This window comes from Gekko japonicus, unplaced genomic scaffold (assembly GCF_001447785.1).
Source record: "Gekko japonicus isolate JY-2015 unplaced genomic scaffold, Gekko_japonicus_V1.1 scaffold1254, whole genome shotgun sequence".
Taxonomy (NCBI): domain Eukaryota; kingdom Metazoa; phylum Chordata; class Lepidosauria; order Squamata; family Gekkonidae; genus Gekko; species Gekko japonicus.
In genome coordinates this window covers 496,172-518,962 of record NW_015167088.1, presented here as the reverse complement: position 1 = coordinate 518,962, position 22,791 = coordinate 496,172, and the positions used below count along the sequence as shown (strand labels likewise).

The 22,791-nt window shown below is 42.5% G+C and overlaps 1 protein-coding gene across 1 annotated transcript in view; it reads left to right on the top strand.

Annotated features, from left to right (window-relative positions):
• MAPKBP1 (mitogen-activated protein kinase binding protein 1) overlaps positions 1-22,791 on the top strand; it is a gene marked incomplete at its 5' end in the record, with an annotated part of 105,257 nt that overhangs the window by 31,919 nt on the left and 50,547 nt on the right. Inside the window, 6 exons of the mRNA XM_015412861.1 lie at positions 3,751-3,813; positions 5,616-5,673; positions 11,691-11,861; positions 14,391-14,528; positions 14,853-15,035; positions 16,725-16,885. Of these exons, the coding sequence (XP_015268347.1) occupies positions 3,751-3,813; positions 5,616-5,673; positions 11,691-11,861; positions 14,391-14,528; positions 14,853-15,035; positions 16,725-16,885 (774 nt within the window). The remainder of the gene's footprint in view (positions 1-3,750; positions 3,814-5,615; positions 5,674-11,690; positions 11,862-14,390; positions 14,529-14,852; positions 15,036-16,724; positions 16,886-22,791) is intronic.

Below are 22,791 nucleotides of genomic sequence, written 5' to 3'. Positions count from 1 at the left end.
CCCGCCCCCAGCGTGCCCGGCGTCATGATGTCACTTCCCTGTGACGTGCACGCGGGGGTGGGGTTTTCCCCAGGGCCCGATTTTGCGGGGGCGGAAATCGGGCCTCCAAAGTGGGGGAAAATCCGCCCCCTGGGGGGACTTGGCAGCCCTAGCAGGTCGTTACCCTGTCACATTCAAGAAGCTATTCAGAGAAAAGGTAGAATTTTAAAAATCCTCAAACTTAATCTGTTTTCTATTAGCCTGCTGAGGAAAGAATTTAAGAATGGAGTCTGAGAAAGGTCATGGCAACAGATGAGTCAAGCCAGGAAATGGATGTGGGGGGGGCTATCGAGGGGGAAGTAAAATATAAACGTCTAAGGTCTCAAAGGATTTAAAAAGGTGTGTGTGGGGAGAGTTCCACAGAGCTGTTCGAGTGCATTAGGTAATGTGTAACTGTGACTCTGTTGTCTTATAACTTGTTGTTCCATTCCTAAACTTAACTTTAATGGGGAAAATGCAACACCCCACTCACTGAGTTTACCAAAACTATGTGTTTCTTCTGAAAAGTTTTTGCAGCAAGCAGCTCAGTTCCCAAGTCTTATATTCTGTGGTTGAAATGGTCATGGTCTCCCTTATGTGCTGAACTGGAAAACCTGAGGCTGTGTTGCATCCAGTTCAATCTAGTGGGTAATCTCTAATAGTTCTTGACAGGAAATGCTGAACTCCTTCCCCCTCTTATGAGAGTTTCCAGCACTTGCATGTGCTGCTGGGGGTATATACCTTCCCTAGTATTTTGGAGGATCACTTACTGGTATACTAGACTCAGGTGCTCTTTAATAATTTGGCTGCAGGTGTATGCCTTTCATCTTTTCTGCTCATATCTGCTATCTAAAAGAACCCTGTAGCTGCTTCAGGATGTGGGAGAGAGATAGTAGTTTATTAAAAGCTGTATTTCACAGTTGTTTGCTATCACTGGGAACTTGTCCTGTCATCAGAGATTGATAGTTTTATGGGTGTGCCATCTCAAGCCTTGGAAATGAAAAGTTTGTATGCAAAGCCAGTAAATTTTCCTGTAAGCAGTTTGTATAAACAAATTGGTTATGGCAACAGACTGCTTATGTAGTTTGGCAGTGACCCTGCAAAGCGGTCCTGGAGCTGTTTCAATAAATGTCCTTTGAATTTGAAATGTGACTCAGATTGGAAGGTTGGGCCTAATAAAACCGATGGGTATTAGCAGCTCTTGATAGAGGTCCACAGGCCTGATTTTGGATATAACTGTTGCTTTTTGCACAAGGCCCTCTGTCCCTGATCTTGTTGTGCTGCAGAGTCAGCCTTTCTTTAACTTTATCAAAGGCAGCAGGGCAGAATTGGAACTGTTGTACACATTTAGAAGAATTGTGTAGTACGATATTACTTTGTCAGGAGCTGGGACTGCCACTGGGGACCCCTGACCTTGGGCATTCTCCAGTATCTCCTGTAAAGAAGTCTTTGAGGCCTGAGTACTGGGAGAGAAAGGAGGTTTACTCCCCCTGTCCCCTTTCTCTCCCCCACTGGGTCTCACCACAGCCTAGGGTTGCAAACCTCCAGGTGGAGCCTTGAGATCTTCCAGAATTACAACTGGTCTTCAGGTGACAGAGACCAGTTCCCATGGAGAAAATGGCTCCTTTGGCTTGGCTGGCAGACTGTATGGCATTATATCACACTGAAGTTCCTCCCCAAACCCTCCCCTTTCCAGGCTCCACCCCCCAGATTTCCAGGAATTTCCTAACTTGGAATTGGCGATCCTATCACAGTTTAGGAGAGAGAGCCCTGGCACATCCTCCCAGGCCTTTAGCTGACTCTTCTTTTGAAGGAGTTTCTGGAGGGGAACTGGTCTCTGTAGTATCACTTGTAATGCTGGGAGAACTCCAGGTCCCACCTGGAGCTTAGTAACCATAGGCTTCATCCCTCCCAGGGGAATTCCTCTGGTTATCTTCTGGGCCTGCTGGCCAGCTGGCAAAAGGCTGAGCTACCAAACATGGTTCCTTAAAGGAGTTGTGTGGCTCTAGCAGTTCTGCTGGCCTCTTATTTATTTATTTATTTATTTATTTATGCTTTCAACTTGTATCCCGCTCGAACCCCGAGGGGTCTCTGAGTGGCTTACAGTTACTTTTATCCCTGTCTATGGCCACACATAGTCAGGGGTGGGGACTGCCCTACCGGCACCCAGTGGAGGGACTCGCTGTTCTTTTTCCGGTTCGGCTTTTGTCGGCACGGCTTTGGCTTTGGCTCCTCTTCTCCTTCTTCCGGTGGTCTTCGGAGTCGGCTGTATTCAGCGGACCCATCTGGCGCGCAGTTTGTGTTGGCGCGGCTCCGGCTCTGTCCATTTTGGCTCCGCCGTGCCTGCGCCTCTACATCCTTTGCGTCTTCTGGCTCCGCCTCCGCCGTCGTCCAATCCACTGCTGGTGTTGCGCCTCCTTGCCGCCACTGCTCGGCACTGCACTCGTCACCACCGCCGCTCGCCATTCTGCCGCCGCCGTTACTCCATCAGACCCCCACAACGGAGGAGGGTGCCCCCTGCCACCTAGGGCAGGTACCCATTTATCTACTCCCTTGATGTTATTGCTTTCGAAACGCTGGGTGGGTGGTAGCTGGGACTAGGGCCGGGAGCTCACTCCGGCCGCGGTGGGTCTCGAACAGCCATCATGGCTGTTCTTTGATATTATTACGGCTCATGTGCTCTCTTGAGCACAGTTGCTGTTCCATGGTCTGTTGGCTTCAGGAGTAGCAGGGGCAGAACCACATTGCTGGATCTGCGGGGTGGCAGGTAGTTGCTCCCCCCATCGGCTGGCCATGGTAAGTGCGAAGGTGAGCTCCCTAACTCTGGACATACTTTAGGATGCAGGTTGGAGGAACTGTAGGAGGACCTGTTCTCTTAAATTAAGCAAATAACATTCATGTATGTAGAGCAGTAGCACATAAGCCAAAAGTCTCTAGCCTGGCTTTCTCCTCGATGTGCTAGTGAAGGGATATAATTCCCTTTCTCGCCCCTCCGTACATTCAGAAGTATCTCAGGAGAGCTGTACCCTGGATTTTATCCTCAGTTTGAACCCTGGGCCATATATGATTGTGTAGGTTTGATCAGTCTTTTCATGAAGGGAATTCACCAACAGAAGGTGCAGTTGTTTCTGATGAAGCAGTTACTGTTTGTGTTTTGTTCCAAAGTAGGGTTGCCAAGAGGCACTTACCCTGCCGGCGGGGGACTCCTGCTTGTATCCACGCCTTGCACGCACGCCGCATACACATCACAGGGAAGTGACGTCATGACGCCGGGCACGCTGGGGCGGGGTTCCCCCCGGGGCCTGATTCCCCGGCGTTGGGGAACGGGCCTCTGGGGCAGGGGGATTTCCACCCCCCGGGGGGACTTGGCAGCCCTATTCCAAAGCTCTCCACAACCATCCAGAGCTGGCTGGCTGGCTTTTGCAGCATGTGTGATCTATCTGAGAACCCTGACTACAGAGTAATATAAGAAGCATGCCTTTCCTGTTAATCCTTTGATTTATATGAAGCGGATGGTTCTCATCCACTGGAGAGATTCAATTAAAACATTAATGTAGGATTTCCTGTACCTGTCAAAATGCTATAAAAGATTCACTTGTGTCATGTCCCCCAGAACACTTCTCCAGAGTGGTTTTACTGTCCACTGCAGAAGAAAAGAGTGTATTGGCCAATAACCATGTCCAAAAGGCTGTTGATATACATTTAATGGTCTTTAAAATTCTTGTCCTGTAGGTGCGTCGTTGTGCTTTTCAACCCCCGGAAAAATAAGCAGCATCATATTCTGAATAGTTCCAGGTGAGTGAAACCCAGGGTTGTCAAGTGGTGTCTTGATTTTCCTTCTCTGGAAGCCTGAGAGGCCTTTTTATTAAGCTTTGCCAAGTGGTGGGAACTTGCAATTATAATTATACAGAAATTATGCAATAAAATAAAACAATAAATAAAAAATACAGAAATTATACAATTATAAACTATACAGAAAACCCTGTCATTTTTTCCTCTCTCTTGCCGTCTCCCATGTACAGTGGCTGAAATGGTTTGGGAGCACAGGATGGGATCCCAAGGTTTAACAGATCAGTTCTCTTGAAATAAACAATTAAATAAACTCACTGCAGTAGCATGGCTACCTGTTGAAACTTGGGAAGGAAGCTCAGGACTTGTGCATTCTAGTCTTTTCTTTTGTGTTTATACTCAGCTTGTAGGGAGATCAAGGTGTTGTTTTTTTAATCTGAAATTTTGCCATTTTATAATTGAGGAGTGTTAGGCACAAACAGACCAAGAATTTCTATCCACTATTATCCTGGTCATTTTGACTTTCTTAGAAATGTGTGACTTTTGTGCAGAGTTCAGTTTTGGCTTCCATTTCCAAATGTGTCCCTTCAAGGAATAGATACCAGGACTACCGACAGGAGAGAGAGTTTAGTCATCTATGAATTTTAATTCAGGCGTTTGTGTCCCCCCCCCCCCCCCCCCGGTGCAACATATAATTTTCACCTTGGTTGGAAATTTGAACTGGCGTTGTATTTTTTATTTGTTTTATTTATATCATGCTGCTGCTAATGAATGAATGAAGAACTTCCCAAGTGGGTTGTCATGCTGAATGATCATACATCAGGATTCTGAAGCATCAGTTGTATAATATTGATATCACCACTGGTATAATCCACTGGAATAATTCCTCTGAACTGGAGGTTTTTAGGACAATGGGATGCTGACCATAGAAATCATCTGACTGTGAAGAGAAGCATATGGGGACTTCTTTTTAATTGGGTCACAACCAGTCAGGTGCTCCTTGACTGTCCAGTACTGATTATTTAAATACTAAAAATCATGTTGGATGTCTAAATTCATAAATAAACTTAAAATATTTTATTGGAAAAGCTTTAGAGTTGTTGGGTGTTTGAGACTTTGCGATAACAACTGCATCGATATTTTCAAAATACCTGCATCAGCCACAGGCTGATAAACTCCCCCTTTTTCATAATGGTGATGGTTAAGATTTTAGAACAAGCCTATAACTGGATCAGTTAAAAAAATAGCAAAGGAAACAGTGGAATGCTGATCCAGTGTTTCCATGTTTCCCAGATTACTGTAAGAAATGATGTAGCTGATGATTTACTGAAAAAACACACGGGGTAGTGTGTACCCATCAGCTGGAACTTCAGCCCCATTGGGGATCTGTGACTGGATTACCCAATGTGTAGTTTATGCTGTAAAAGTAGTGACAGGAAGCAGGGGAAATCCGGATTTGGATCGTAGCACAGTGAGGAGGAGGAGTCAATCCCTCCTTTCCCCCTTCTTAGTTTCATTTTTGCTTTGCACATCCATGCCTATGGCCAGATCTATGATGTCGAAAACTTTTAAAAGCCACTATTAGCTATAATAAGTTGCATCCCTTCAAGAGCTAGGCAGATTAGAATACAGTTTTGGTTGCTTTTATAAAATCTTTCTGCAGGGCAATAGATATGACAGAGAAGCCCACCCAGCATAGACTGGTGTGCTCTTCCTCATAGTCCCAGATCCACTCCCTAGTTGTGTTGAGTTGAAAACTCCATCACCCTCAGCTGTTTCACAAAAATGCCTTTTCTCCTTTTGTACAGGAAGACCATTACGGCCCTTGCTTTCTCTCCTGATGGAAAATACCTGGTTACTGGAGAGGTAAGTGATGGAGCCTGAGAGCCTGGCTATCTTTCAAGCTGCTCGTATGAGAGGCAGCCTAACCCTTTCTGACTATAATCCTAAAAGTTTCTCTTCACACATGCAGGGAAGGCAGGAACAGACAGAAGCACCTTTTTGCCTTTCCCTGCTTTTTTGGGATTGGGAGAGAGCCCTGACACAAAGGACGAGGAATAGCTCCTTGCCTGAAATAAGGCCTTCTTGCTCTGTTTTTCTAACCTCCAGGAACAGGAAAGACTTGCAGTTTGATTTCTGCTCCCCCCCACACACACACATTAGAAGAGGTTTGTTTTTTTAAGTGCCTGGTCAGCAGTAAGGTGATGGTAACATAAGCCCTTCTCTCAGGCAAGAGAACTTTGCAAAGGCTCTTGTTCCTGAGAGTGGAGAGAGTTGGGGGATGCATTGGTGGTTCAAGGCACGGAGGTTTCCCTGTCCATTGGGATAGTTGTTGAGTTGGAACATTCAGGGTTTAGGCAGAGCTGGCCTCTTCCTACCTAAGATAACGTGTAGACAGACTTTTGGAGGAGTCATTGCATAGTGGTACAATATATGCTTTGTATATACAAAATTCTCTAGTTCCTTCCTGGCCATTTTCAGTTAAAGGATTCAGGGAAGCAAGGCTGGGACAAAAGATCTCTGAAATGCTGGGGCTACAGCTAGGTAAGGTCTTGTTATGGCCTGAGTGATCCAGATAAATAAATAAAATAAAATAAAATTAGGATGATCCTGAATAAAGCAACTTCTTGTCTTATTGGAGCAATTTGTCAGTGTGGTTTCTACGAAAGGATGCTTCTTGAGATTAGGAAATAGAAAGTGTGGCTTATGTTAAAGTTAATTAATAGTTTATTAAAATAGCCACGAGGGAACCCTAATTTGCTTCTGTATTATGACTTCTCTAAACCATGAAAGGTAGAAACTAGTATGAATCTCAATTACTTCTCTTTAGCAGCTTTGCTTTTAAATGTATTTTCCAGAGAATAAAGATTGGGTATTCAGACAGATGAAAAGCAAAGATAAGATTTGCAGGGTAATATTTAGCTGTGGGCACTGGCATCCCCTTACTTGTCTGTAAAGGAGGATGTGGATCAGAAGTTCCTGTTTCTGCCTTGGGATACAGAGAAGAGAATGCTGAACAGAATGAAGCCTTGAATAGTGACAAAGATTCTGGTGCCTGTGGGTTTGGCAGGTTTAGTTCATTGCTAGCAAAAAGTTTTTCCCCTTGGAATATGCATAAAGGAAGGACAGAAATGATTGCATTCTGTATCTAATGCAGACCAGATACAATATTCATAGTCTGTGTGTGATGAAACTTGAATTGCTGGATGCTGAAAGACCACAAAAATGCTGACTGTCCTCTTCTTGTCCATGTTGGATAGCTGCCATCTGTCTCCTAACTTGATTACTGTTGGACTCTAAACACACATACATGAAATGACATTTGATTATTAAAAATTCCTTGAATCATAAGTACTAAATTCAACATGTGATTCCTGCCCCTCTCCCCGGGTAAATGTTAGTTAAGCTCTAGATGTTTATCAACTGTCCATTTCAATAGAAAAGAGCAAGAGTCCAGCAGCACCTTAAAGACTAACAAAATCTTTGTCAGGGTATGAGCTTTTGTGAGTATCTGAAGAAGTGAGTATCTGAAGAAGCTCAGATCCTGCCACAAATTTTGTTAGTCTTGAAGGTGCTGCTAGACTCTTGCTCTTTTCTACTGCTACAGACAGACTAACACAGCCCCCCATCTTGATCTATGTCTGTTTCAATGTCAGTCTTTTTGAATATCTGGTCTGCAGGTCTGTAGGCTGAACGGCCTTGTTGGTTTACAACAAGACTGTTCATCTTATTGGGAACTGAATGCTCCAGCCTGAGCCAGCACTGAGCAGCCTGGTGCCTCCAACCAGCTCCAAGCAGGCTGCAGTGGTGATGGGTGCGCAACATCTGATCCTGAGAAACATATTGCCTCTGCATGAAGGTTCCACTTAACTATCATAGCTATAGAAAAGAGCAAGAGTCCAGTAGCACCTTAACTGGACTTTTGTTCTTTTCTACTGCTACAGACAGACTAACATGGCTACCCATCTTGATCTATTGTAACTAATAAGAATTGGTCAAAACAATGTTATGAGACGGATCCTGGTGTTGCCTAAGGGCTCTCCTGTGGCTTTAATGAGGGCTGCGCTCGGTATCCCATCCTTGAAAGCCAGGGCTAATCTTAGCGCCCTGTCTTATTGGAAGAAAGGACTAGAACGTTCTCAGGATTCATGTGGAAGTAAAAGTTTTTACTCTCTCCTAAAACTTGTTGAGACCTACAAGGAACATCTGGGCCTTATACAATCAAAGTACGTTATCCCAAATGATCTGTTAACAGCTATCAGTTCAAGGCAGGAGTTGAGGGAATGGGTATTTAACATGGATGGGAAATTAGATAGTAATGCAATCAGTCAATCTAGAGTGGCCCGTTTCTTCAAATTATTTTTAAAAAATCATACCAAGTCATCTTACCTAAAGACTTTAACAACAATGAAATTAAGGTTGGCCTTTACCAATTTAAGATTACAAACTGTGCCCTCTATGGTTCGCACCAGCCGATTTCTAAGGGTCCCTGCTTCCTTACGACTTGGTATGTGTGGCACTGGAGAAGTAGATGATTTGACCCATTACATTTTGAGATGCCCTCTTCTTTTGCCCTCTCAAAATAAATTTATCACTAGTATCTTATCTCTGCAGGAAGGAGTTTCAGATATGGAAAAAGTTATATTTTTGCTTGCAGATAAAGATCCGTATGTTTCTAACAGAGTCGCTTTGTTTGCATTGGTGGCTAGATCAATTAGATCGAACTGTATGTAAATGACCACAACCTAATTTGGCTCTGTATTTATATGCCCTTGTTGGATATTAATTTAATTTGTATTTACCTTGGAGTTTTATCATTTGGGATTTTATGCATTGGGGTTTTTTTTGTATTGTTATGACCTATGGTCAACACAATAAATTACTACTACTACTACTAAATAAGAATTGGTAGACCTGCTCACACATTTCTCATTCCCTCTTGTAGCTGCCAGTGACCACATGGTAGCTTTGCATATAGAAAGTGTGTAAAGCAAGTTGCAGCTGTCTTATGGTGACCCCAGCAAGGGGCTTCCAAGGCAAATGAGACAGAGGTGGTCTGCCATTGCCTTCCTCTGCAGAGTCTTCCCTCGTGGTCTCCCTTCCAAGTATTGACCCTGCTTAGCTTCCAAGATCTGATGAGATCAAACTATATCATGCTGCCTTCCCTCTCACATATAGGAAGTACTTCCTCTCATTTTTATGAACTTACTTGCAAGGAAAGTCCTCTCTTAATATTATATGTATATCATCTCTTCACCCCTGCCAAATAAACATCTAAATCTTATTAATCCTTTCTTTGAGATGAAGATTCTTCAACGGGAGAGTGCCTCAGTTTTGGGTTTTGCATACTGTACCCATTGTTCATTCTTAACTGTAACCTGAAGGCCCAGATGTGCATGAAGAACGCTGAGTTTTTAAATCAGAAAAGCACAGCAGTAAGAACAGTTAATGCTCAGGATAAAGTTGCAAAGTAGGTTGACTTTTAAGCATTGTCTGTTGGGATCATTCCATTTGGAATTTTGCTTTCTGAAAGGAAATTCTGAATTTCTTTCTGAGAGATTCCCATCTCCATTCACTATCAAGACACTTGTCAATTCTGTGCTCGCTTCGGCAGCACATATACTAAGACACTTGTCAATTTTGGCAAGAAAAAGCTATGGAGTTGTCATCTCACAGGCCATGCCTTTTGTGAAATCATGCAGAGGCTGTTGAGTAGGAGTTGACTGTCAAGCTTGCACTTCTCTCTATTTTGATTTTTTAAAATGTTTCACATGAGATGCGGCACTGCTAAATAGTGCTGTGTCGACATCAACATGGGGGTATTGCTGCAGCCTGTTTCTGTTAATCAAGATAATCTGGTCTTTAATGGGATTGATTTAACCTTGCTGCCCATAGTTCCTTTGAATCTCTTCATTAAAATAAGTTTTGGTGTTGATGGCAGGGATCTCTTCTCCATATGGAATTTTTCAGGTATCTTTGAGTCCCTCTTTTCGTTGAGACTGTTTATTTCTGGGTGTGAATATCTGAAGAACTCACTCCTGCAAGACTGACTTGGTTCTCTTCTTTCCACTTTCTGTGCCCCTGGCAATTTTGCCCATGTTCTGTCCATACGGGCCTGGTGGTGAGGTAATTTAGGAAGACAAAGCATAGGCAGTTTCTTTTTATTGGCGATGGTCATGATGTGAGCCAGCATGGTTATAGTGGTTAAGAGCGGCGGACTCTAATCTGGAGAACTCCTCCACACCCCACTCCTCCACATATGAAATATGCTGGGTGACTTTGAGCCAGTCACAGTTCTCTCAGAATTCTCTCAGCCCCATCTACCTCACAAGGGGTCTGTTGTGGGGAGAGGAAGGGAAGGTGATTGTAAGCTGCTTTGAGATTCAAGGTAGGGAAAAGCAGGATGTAAAAACCAGCTCTTCCTCTTCTTCTCATGGCGTTTGAACAGCCTCTTCCCTCGCACTGAATTTTTCCCATTGCTTTAACATCATTTTTGTATCAGTAGCATGAAAGAAACAAATAAATTGAGAATGCCAACAAATGGAAATGGACAAAATGATTCTCAGCAACAACCTATGAAAACCACTACCCTGCAGTAATGAGCAAATTCATATGTCTCTAGAAACAGGCAGGCAGCTAACAGAAGTGAGGGAATCCTTTGTGGTGCCTCCCTCAGCAAGAAAGGAAATTTGCAGTCCCTCACTCAGAAGATTTGGTTCTCAGATATTCCTGGTATGCTGAATTTCACTGCCCCTCATGATCGGGTCAGTTCTTTTTCAGTTTGGGAACTGAGAGCAAGTATGAATCCTTATAAGTGACAGATGTTCTGAAAACACGGTGTGCAGCAGTTGAAAACTCTCATGTTCCTTTCAAGATCTTGTCAGTTTTTGCCTAAAATGGCCATGGTGCAATATATTCTACTGTGGCATTGCTCAGTTTCAGAAATTTGGTACACTGGCTGCCTTAACAACAAACAATTGCCTGCCCTGCAGTCTCTGAAAATACTTGATCTTCTCATTTTAACTATAATCTTTACTTATAGATTAATCTTTTAGGAGGTTAAATACCACTGAGCTGGGCATTTCCAGAAGCTGCTAGACTTTGAATCATTTGCTTAGAGGATCACTGATAGCAAAGCAGACTACTGCAGGTCAGGAAGTTGTGATCTTCACCACTGATAGACTACTGGATTGGAAGGTTTTTTATATTTATCTACCAAATTGAGCAAACTTCAGAGGACTGCGGAAGACAGGAAGGCCTGGCGTGATCTGGTCCATGGGGTCATGAAGAGTCGGACTCGACTGTACGACTGAACAACATCAACCAAATAACAAATTACATTTGGGGGTAGGGGGTAGTTCAGAGAGCAGTTTCAATTTGACAACCATTTATAGATATTAAATCCCTTTTTTGGCCACCCTGTCCCCCTACCCAAGCAGGCACAAAAGTATGTCTTTTATTTTTCTTTCTTCAGGTCAGTCATACCTAATTCATGTGGCAAAGGGGGACCTGTTGTGCTTTTGAGTGGTTAAATATGTGTGATGAGAATTGCTATATTATAAATAGTAACAATCTCCTATCAGATCTCAATACAAAGTTAATAATAATAAAAAAACCAGAGGTGCCATGTGGTTCCTTATTTGCAAATTTCTCACTACCAGGTATGAGGTGCAGTTGATGGTAACACACAAACTAGTACGAAATACAAATGGACCTTTGGTAGCCTTTTAAAATCTTTAGCTGACTGTGGACTGAAATTGACAAACTGATTACTGCCCCTGCTAGAAAACATTTAGCAAAATGCAGTGGCTTTGTCCAAAGGGGGATGCAATGTCAGTGGTTTTAAGATCATGTTCACTTGCTGTCCATCTCTTTGTTTGCAGAGCGGGCACATGCCAGCTGTTCGAGTATGGGATGTTGCTGAACGGACTCAGGTGGCGGAACTTCAAGAGCATAAGTATGGAGTGGCGTGTGTGGCTTTCTCCCCCAGCTCCAAGTACATTGTCTCAGTGGGTTACCAGCATGACATGATTGTCAATGTTTGGTCATGGAAGGTAAAAATATAGAACAAGATTTCTTTTAGAACTCTCATAGCTGAAAGATCTCAAAGAAAGAAGGGCATTTTAAATTCTGCTTTCCATGCCTGTGTATGTACATGAATTGATATAAACTGTTCATTATAAATCACAAAGTCATATTAATTAAGGGTTATTCCTTGCAATAAGCCAGATATGGGATGCCTTATGTCAGATTACCTTCATACTAATGTGGGGAATGGTTTATATGCTAGGAACTTAACCTTCTTGTTTTAGACACATCATGAACCATTACTGGTTTTTTCAGCTCCCACTTGAAATGTTAGGGTCATAATTCTTGGCTTCAGTTCAAGAGAGGAATAGATAAATACCTCAATATGATGTCCTTTTACTGATCAAGTGCCATTTTATTGGGGTGCTCTCAGGAAATAAGAAGTGCCTAATATGGGGTGGTGCATGGTCTTAGCAAGAGTCAGAAATCTGTTCCAGAGTACCAAAACTTATACAAAGAAAAGCTGAGCTCTATTGGTTACATAAGTTACACAGACTAAGCAAACAAGTGGATTCTAGATCAAATCAAGCCTGAGCTCTCCCTAAAAGCTAAAATGACGATCTGGGACTATCATACTTTGGTCACATTATGAGAAAACAAGAGTCACTGGAAAAGACAATAATGCTAAAAGCTGAAGGCAGCAGGAGAAGAGGAAGACCCAACATGAGATGGATGGACTCAATAAAGGACGCCAGGGCCTGAGCGAGGCTGTTAATGATAGGATGTTTTTGACATCATTAATTCACAAGGTTGCCATAGGTCAGAAGCGACTTGATGGCACTTCACACACACACACACACACAAACACAAACACACACACACTGTTGCTAATCTGTCCTGAAGGAATTAGTTTATTGGACTAGGTTCTAGTCATTAAATATCTGGGTGATCTTGAAGTAGTCGTGCTCTTTCAGCGTAACCTTCCTTCCTTCCAGGGTTATTAGAATTAAATGGGAGAAGGGTGCACATTGTCCTGAGACTTTTTGAAAATAGAAGATGGATCTAAAAGATAATTGAAGCCACACAGGCTTTTCGTTATCATAATTAATCTGTGGAATAAACTTTCTAGAATACAGTAGCTAAGCCAGAGAGAATTTTCCTTCGAAAATGGCCTGTCCTTTTCTGTCATTTCCTTTTCTTCGTTGTCTGAGGCACACACAGTAGAAGATCACAGCAGGCTTTCGGAGATTAGACAGTTTGGTTGTTGTGCTTAAAGTACCCACTCTGAAGCAGAAAGATTCTCTTATCTCTTTCATTTAAAATAGCTGATACTCATTCTAAGCTCCCTCTGGTTGCTGCTTTAAAAAGGAAAGGTAGTTGTTTGCACACATGTCTCTTTAAGCATCAAAGGAACATGTGTTTGTTTTTTCAAGGTTCCTTTTAAAAATCTGTTTGCTGCCTGTGATACTCAAAACAAGGCCTTCAACGGTTGTTACTGTTGATAGTAGAAGTAGCTTCTCCAAGGAGAGAGATTCCTTTGATCAGAATGCCAAATATACAAGCAGTTTTGTTTGAACAAGAATATACATTATTGCATGGTACAGCTGAAATATCACATTTTTCTTGTTGAATATGAACATTCATAAATAAGCATATTTAGCACAAGGAAGACTAGAATGGTAATTATTTTGTACTTGTGTAGCTGATGGCAAGGTAAATTGGTTGGGGAGGATATTTCAGATGACCTGTACATAGTAATTAGTTACCACCAGAATGCTTTATTTTGATAAGCTTGCATTTTTGATAACTCTAGGATTTTGAGAATTAGATCGATCAATCCAACTCTCGTGTGTATCTTCTTAAAACTAGTTTAGACTCACTCCCCCTCTCCTTCATAAATGCTGGTAACTTGATGTGGACACTCCATGTGAATGCCTACTTATGTAGTGAATCAATGTTTATGATTCTTCCATGCCAAAACAAAGAGGTTGTACAAATCCATCGTCAGTGCAGCTGGACATTCATGGGGAGTGCTGATTTAGTAGGAGACATTGGGCTAGATCCTGTGACTCCACCAAGTCTTCATTCAGGAAGGAAAAATAGGCTTCTATCAGAGGATTATGGGAGAGGGAGGGAAAGTTCCCTTTATTTACTTTTTCCACACTATGAATTTTCTAAAACTCATATCTCCCCTCCTCCCCAGTTGTTGTTTTGTCTAATCTAATGAGAATCTGGAAGATGTGCATCTGTACTGTGAAACATTCCCATTGTAATTCTTGCTGTCTGTATGCATTTGTAAGATGTCTTTTTAAAGTAACAACAGTGAAAATACCTAACCTAATGAGTGATATCCTAAGGGCAAGCCTTCAAAATTTATACTGGTGACTCAAGTCAGAGGAGTCCTGTTGATGAGTTTCTCCATTTTCTCTTAGCTTCCCCCCCACCCCATTTTGCAAAATATGGGTTATGACTCTATGATTTCCCCTTGCCGTAGATATTTGCTTATGAACTCTGTTTAGTAAGACATTTGACCTGCTTGAATACCTTCTTTCCAGAAAAATATAGTTGTGGCAGCAAATAAGGTCTCAAGCAAAGTGGCAGCGGTTTCATTCTCTGAGGACTGCAGCTACTTTGTCACCGCTGGCAACCGGCACATCAAATTCTGGTACCTAGATGACAGCAAAACCTCCAAGGTGAGAGGCAGGATGAGAGAAGTGCCAGGTGGTGGGTAGGAACAACTGGGAGCAAAAAGACATTGGAAGGCTTTGCTTTATGCCCATGGTAATTGTTTGGCATTTTTGCTTGGTATTTTCCAAGAGTTCTAAGTGTTCAGGTCATAGCTACCAGTTTTGATAATCCTGACCATGAAGGAAGAATTTTTTTTTGGATACATATTATTGTGCAAGTTTCTCTCTGTGTGTGTGTGTGTGAGTGAGTGTAATTTTTTACACCATTTATGCCTGCTAGCACACAACTATCATGACATATTCTCTCCTTTCCCCCACCCCTTGGGCCAGGTGAATGCCACGGTTCCTTTGCTTGGGCGCTCCGGTTTGCTTGGGGAACTGAGGAACAACTTCTTCACGGATGTGGCATGCGGCAGGGGCAAGAAAGCAGACAGCACCTTCTGTATCACTTCCTCAGGCCTCCTTTGTGAATTCAATGAGAAAAGGCTGCTGGACAAGTGGGTGGAGCTAAGAGTAAGTTCTGAATCTGTAAACCTTATATATGTGTGCACAAGAAAAGGGGGGCTATGGATGCACCAAGCCCAAAAGCTGCTGTCAGTGAATCCTGGACTATATTTGATGCTGTTCATATGTAGGATGGGTCAATGCAATTTAAAGGGGTGTATGGACTGGATTATTCCTCTGCCTACAGTCTGTTTTCTGGCACATTTCTTATGGCTAAGCTCTAATCCTGGATTAAGTTTGGCTAGGAGGAAAACATTTGTGGGGAGGAGCTGTGAAAGGAAGGGAAGTCTCAGAGCATGCGTGCACACACCCCCCCCCATACACATTAAACACAAAATTCCTATTTTCTGCTTTACATACACCTGCATTTATTTCATTTAGAAATGTATACTTGACAATCTTAGTCCAAAATTGTTCTTGAGACTTCCAATATGGCAAAGAAACAATAAAAGTACAGAATAGAGCAATTTAAAGAGCCATAACATAATCAAATGCTGCCATAAGATTCTCTAAGATCACATAGAACTAAAATAAATAAGGCCAGCCATAAAATCCTGTAAAACAGCAGCTAAGAGCAACACTAACAATCTGAAATCAGCCAAGCCAGCATTACATGTGTGAGCAGTAAAAGCAGTAAGTTTAAAAGTCTGGGTCTGAGTTCCTCAATCAAGAGGAGAAATTGAATCTTTGAGAAGAAGCATCTGGATAATGGCTTCCCTTGGAAAGCTGTTTCAGCCCTGTGAAGCTTCCATCACTGGGGCAGGCAGTTGTCCTGTATGGAAAAATCGAATGCTCATTATCTGAAATAGCACTGTGTGTTATGTAGGCTGTAAATTAAAACTAGTCATTTTTATTTTTAAGCATTTTAATTATAGTAGCTTTTACAGTCTTGCAATTCCGTCTTGATTTAGTGCTATGTTATGGGATGGGTAAGCTGAGGCTGGGAAATAGTGACTTGCTTACCTTTTGCTGCTGAGCTCCAACATGAGCCAACTGAATTGGGCAAGGTGTCCTTGTGCTGCCTCCGAAGCAGCAGTGTAGGGTTTTTTTTAGATCTGTGCTGTGTAGAAGCCAGGTTCTGCTGAACTGTGTAACACTGTGAAATCCTTTTTTCTTTGCAAATGGTGAACACATGTTACACACAAGGCTTCCAGTTACTAAATCTTAGTTCACTCTTCAGATTTAATCTCTGTCTGTCTCTCTCTTGATTGTTTCTTCCTGCTTTCCTGCACTAAAATAACCTTTTCTCTTTCACTCAGAACACAGACAGCTTCACAGTAAGTCAGAATGAACTCATTGCCACCAGCACTCCACTGGCTCATCGTGCTTCTCATTTGCCATCATTGTTTGCGATTGTTCAAATTGCAATATATTAGCAATAGTGGAATAAGATTTAGCCCAAATCAAGAAGCCTGTGCAGAGTTAGCTTCTTTTCTTCTACTGCTGAATAAACTTTCCCAACAAGGTATCAGATTAGTTATCCTAGGATCTGTAGGAGACTGTTGTTGGAGAGAAGACAGCTTAGGAAAAGATGCTTCCATGCATCAGGTGGCTTCATCTCATTTCCCTTCACTAATTCTGCCTTGTCTCTTCCCCCCCCCCCTTCCCTCGACTACTGATTTCGTTGTGTCTTGTCATACTTTCTGTGGTGGCTTTGGGAAGAATGCTGCTGCTCATACTGGTGTCTTGTGTCCTTAGACTACTGTGGCAAACTGCATTTCTATGAGCCATGATTACGTCTTCTGTGGCTGTGCTGATGGTACGGTGCGGATCTTTAACCCTTCAAACCTTCATTTTGTGACGACACTCCCTAAGCCTCACTTTCTGGGAACGGATATCGCAAGCATCACTGAAGCCAGGTAGGAAAAGAGGGAAAGTATTGTACTTCATTTTCATAACTAAATCTGTAACAGTACTTACCGTGTAGTGGGCTTAAAATTATTGGAGTGTCAGAGGTCCGGTTTATGGCGGCTTGCTCTTGGACGCGTCTCATCGAACGTCCGATGGAGACGTGCCAAGCCAAGGCGATCAGGAGGGGTCATGGCTGGTTCCAGACCCCCCAGGAGTCTCTGTAGGAGACCCCCAGCTTGGGGAGCCGGGATAAGCCTCTTCCAAGGCAACGGCCGAGGAATCGAGGCTTGCCTGTCCCCGAGAGGTCCTGACGCCCTGGAGCCAGTATGGCGCTCAGAGCTGACCGCCGGACGAGTGGACAAGAAAATAACCCTCTTGCAACAATCAAATACACTTAAACAGTGAGTTAATCAGACCTCTATATAAGCGAAGAAGTCTTGGTCTGCCAGATCATTGAGGGAAGGAGCGGCGGGTGGGGAAGGGTCAGAGTTTCACCCCCCCTCTCAAAACGGAGTGGTTTCTAAGCACTATAGAAAAGAGAGAAAGAACGAAACTAACTGTAAGAGACTTCTGCTGAGCTTGAAAGCTGCATTTTAAGCCAAGAAGCGCCGAATTCAGACAAACGTTACTTTAAAAATAAAACTTTTCTTCTTTGTAAACATGTCTGGGAGAGGGAGGAGAATGGTGGCAGAGAAGAAACTTCCCCCAGGAAGTACTGTACCAACGACTCCCACCCAAACACAGGAAGCGGCTGCAGACTTCCCCAATATGCTGGCCACAGCATTGCGCCCTCTGCTGGAGCAGAAGTCAACTATCAACACCAAGCTGGATTCTGTTCAAAAGCAACTTGCCCACATGGAAAAAAGAGCCAACAAGACAGACAGAAGGATTGAGAAAGTTGAAACAAGAACTATAGACATTAAGCAAGAACTGGAAGAAGTTAAAAAAGAAAGAAACACTGATAAAAATGAACTACTTCTACTTCAGCTGGAAAGATCTATGCATGTTCTACGTTTTCAAGGAGTTCCTGAACAGCAGGGAGAAGATTTAAAAACAATATTAAGTGGAGCGGTTGTGGCAATTTCGGATTTGAAACAAGAGGATCTCCAGAACGATATGGACTTGGCATATCGCACATATCCTGACTTTAGAAGAAAAAACAACCTACCAGGCGAAATCTACATTAAATTCTTTAAGAGAACAATGAGAGACAATGTTTTAAAAACTACATCGGGAAAAATATTGAAAGTTAAGGAGAAAGAAATTAAAATTTTAAAAGACATTCCATTTGAGATCCAGAAATAAAGACGTCAATATAAATACTTTTCTTGCAAAATAAATCAATTACCTGCAGATGGAGCTTTCCAGAAGGACTCGTGTTCAAATATAACGATAAGAAAATCAAAATTGACTCTGTCCAAAATGCCAAAAACTTTTTGAAACGACAAGTGGGCCCAGATGAAGACGATGATTTAAATTTGGAGGAAGGAGAGGAACCCAGTGAGGAAGAAACGGATAATGCCTCAAGTGACTCCAGCAGTTCGACTTCAGAGTCTGAGAAAGGAGAAGCAGCAACCAAAGCATCCAGAGTGAAGAAGAAGAAACCCAAAAAATAAACGATTTACTCTGGATTACAAATTTTTGATTTTAGCTTAATACTTTGGATTACAAACTTTTGACTTTAGCATAATTAATCTTCATCAGACAAAAGTTTGATCTCACTGTTTCCATACTTTTTTACATGTCATGTTAATGCAGGAGTGATTTATGAATTTGTAACTCAACGTCAAATCTTGTCTTAAGTTAGAAATAGTACGTTCCCCTTACCCTTTACCCTTAGGAAGTAGGAATTAGAGTATAAAACCAATAACATTTATTCAAAAAAATTATTGGAGTGTCTGTTTCTATGTTAGGCTCTCAATTGCAGTTCATCCTCCTTTAATGGTAATCCATGTGAAGAGAGCTCATAGGTGAATGATGCTTTGCCAGTGGAATATCCCAGGTCCAACCCTTGATTGTTCCAGGTGAAGGCTCTGTTTGCATCAGGGCTGGGAAATACCTCTATATGAGACCTTGAAGAGCTGCTGCCCATTAGAGTAGATGGTATTGGGCCAGATGGCCCAGCTGTCTGACTGTAATTGGCTTCATACACTAATATGGAGAAGTCTACTTATTTACAAATTTATGTCTCCTTGCTTGATTCCCAAAGCAGTTTCTTGTAGAGCTTACTTTTTGGAACTCAAATGGTAGAATGAATTTCTGTTGGAGTCTTTCATCTGAGGTATCTGGGATGTTCTGTGTAAAATGTTTCTTGCACATCTTCCTAGTAGGAAATAGATGAGCCCTTTCCTGTCCTTGCTTGCAGACCCAAAGCCTAGGACTATGCATGGATATATACATAACGGGAACACTTCTTGTTACCCTTCCATAGCATTTTCCTGATAAATAGACATTTAATCAAAACAGAGAACATTCCACACATTTTTCAACAAAATTGATGGAGTTTTTTTTAAGTGTTAGTTATTAAAATAAGGCTATTTTAGTGACAGAATCATAAACTAATGGGTTGAAGTATTTAATATTGACCTTAGAATATGTTCTAATACCCCATTTTCAAGGGCTTTACCCCACTACCCCGTTCTCTGCTGTTTGGGCCTCGAGGTCCTTGCAAGGGCAGCAAGGCCCTTTGGACCTTGTTGGATATTGCCCTATTGTTGCTGGTTGAGAAGGGGCCCCAATAACAGTTTGAGCTTCAGGATTCCAAAAATGTAGGTCTGTCACTGCACACATGACTGATTTAGCTTCTAGTTTTCTCATGTTTTCATATAGCTTCTTGTTTTTTCTTTCTGGCAGCTTTTCAGTAACCTGGCATTGCCAGGTTTTTAGCATGTTGTGGCCATATTGTTGCCACAGAATGAGAAATAGATACATACAAATGCACAGAGGAAGTATGTGCCATTTCAGCATATCAGTTCCTAGATCTGAAAGGACATTTTAGTGTGAATGTTTATCCCTGAAGCTGTAGCTTAAAAAACAATGACCATGCATGCTGTCCCTTGGCGCATGTGAATTTAGTTCTTCTGGGTTGAAGTGTTTTTAAAAATTCCCTCCCTGCTTTAATCTTTCTTAGCCAGGCTTTTACTGGAAAGGCAGAATAAATGTTTAAAGAGAGTTGCATTGACCTCACAAAAACAGGAGGTTTTAAAATGGAGAGCTAAACATGACACATGGAATGGATGACAAAGTGAGGCTTTTAGGAGCACTTGATGAAGAAAATGCTAGCCCTTGCAAAAACTTTTGCTTGTACCATGTTTGTCATTTCTCCCCATGCAGCAAAATCAGGTGGTTTTTAAGTATGAGGTTTGTGAGCCAAGAAGATTGATAGCTACATGTGTTCCCCCCCCCCCCGCTTTAAAGGAAGTCAAAACACGCAGGTGTCATTAGAACAACTCATGCAATAACTTCATTGTGGGATGCTTGTCTTTTGCTTTTCACAGCCCATGGCCTCATTTATAACTTGGCTTTCAGTACAATCTTTGCTTCCTTGCTGCTTTGCTTGGAGGAAGGGTGGGATAAAAACTGTGCCAAATGAATGCTTTCTTTTCAGGGTAGCTATGTGCAGAGTTGCACATTTCTGTGTTCATTGACCTTAATGGATTTAAAAGGGTGCAACACTGTTTAGGATTGCACCTGCCATTGTGAAGACTTTTTGCTGTTCCATTATTCTGTGCTTTTCAGTTGCTGATCTAGATGTGTGGTTGCTGGGATAATGAATGTTCTGTCATAGTAAAATACCTACGTGGCACCTGATGAGAAGAAATGTACTAGCTGATCACCATTGGGGCCAGGGAATACAATTGCTGCTAAATGTTAAATATTGGAACACAAAAAAAACCTGGTTATTTGTGTTGGTGTGTACATATGAGCATGGATGTGTTGCTTTCCGTGGAATGGTACCCGGTGGATGCTTATCTGAGAGCTCATTCAGTTGAAGGTGATGCAATATAGACAGACAACATTACAGGCACATTGAGGTGTGCCTTCTGTTTAGGCTGGGTCTGATATTAACCGGGGAGGGGAAGGGTTGGACTCTAGTGAAAGCACATGTGAGGGTACACTTCTTTAACAAATAATCCCTTTCCCATTCCTTTAAACTGGAAATTGTAGGTTGTCTTTTTAAAAAAATAGCAGATCCCCCCCTCCCCCCCCAAAAAAAAACCCTACAGGGACCAAGACCTTATATGTGCTGCCAAAGAACATTGTCACTGCAGAAAGCACAATGCAGGCAGGCATGTATAGTTCCCCCCCCCAACACACACAAACTGAAGGGATTGGCTGCCACCTGGTGGGCTCTTCTTGGTTATGAGAGAATGAAGTGTTTTATGAGATGGTTGTTGCTTAGCCTCAGTCCATACAGTTCTTCCCTGTGCACTTTAAGCTCTGAGGGGGTACTCAGGGGATGTGTGCATCCTCTCCACCTGTTTGGACCCCAGACTGAAGGAAAGCCAACCCTAGACTGCTACGCAGTTGTGTCTGTACGGCTGCTCTCTGCAGTGGCTATTTTGTCTATTTACTTACTTACTATTGGAATATTTGGTTAATATAGTAGAGTATTGCCCAGTCATCGAAGCATGATACTGAGTGCAGTAAATAAATCTTCCAAGCGGTATCTTGCAAACAATTGTAGACTTACATTTATTCAAGTAGATCCAGTTCATATTCAGGTTGCAGTTCAAAGAAGAGAAAGAGAAGCCTATTCTAAAGAGTACTTTCCCTATCAGAAATGGCCAGCTTGTCCAGCATCATGTGTGAGGGAGTATGAGGGTACTGTACCTACAGGAGAGACCTGTAGAGACATGTGTCTCCATGGAAGGCCATGTCCAGGGAGTGAAAGGATAAAGCAAGAGAGTAGGGGTCAGAGGGCAGCTCCCAGGTTAAGACAAAGAGATGCATAACATTCAAGGAGATAACTTCTATAACACTCCCCAATGTTCAGGCATGCTGAGTCTCTCACTCCAACACTTACCTCATTTGTACCCAGCTTTTCTCCCCAGTGAAGGGACCTTCACTGACAGCATGAGAGCAGCACAAATAGCTCTTGGACCTTATGGATTCTATTGTCGGGGGGGGGGATCTGTGTGAGTTTCATTTAAAATTGTTAGACTCTTGGACAAAATTACTCTCAACAACACTCTCTGGCAGTGATTTGTTTATTGATGAATAAAGATGTTTCAAGCTGAGATCAGTATTGTGTCAGAACTGAGTTTCTGGTGGCAAAATCCCCAATTATAGACAGTTCAAACCAGGCCCTCCCTTTGGGTTCTGTCCAGTTATACCCCACAATCGCGTGCTCTACACCCCCACCTGTGAATATATTGTTATTTTCCCTAAGACAGCGAAGCAAGCACAGCCATCTCCAAGGTCATCCCTGCGTAGGGAGGTATTTTAGGAAGAGTTGCATCACCACTACAACAGAGCCGTTCACACACTTGCTCACTCACACCCCTCTGTCAGGAATTTCCCTCCCTCTACAGGCCCCAAATCCCCCAAAACATGGCAAACAAGAGTCCGAGTTTGCCAACAGTTTTCTTACATACCTACAAAGCTCATCTAGTACACAGGAGGCTTCTTCCAAGCCCACTGTTTCCCAGCTTATTTAAGGTTATTCGTATAAAAATGTTGGGGACCCACTTTGAAAACAGGAGAGCAGCAATATAATGAGAGCACTTCACAAAGTTACCTCAGCAAAAAAAATGGGATCCTGCACTGAGGAACTCATAATTTAAATTCTGATAACGGTAATAGGGGAATAAAGATTATTGACATAGACATAAGGAGCCACTTGTTTGTGCAGGTGAGGAAGATGTGATGATAGCTTCCAGGTGACAAGGCAGAGAGGTCTTTCTCAAGGGGA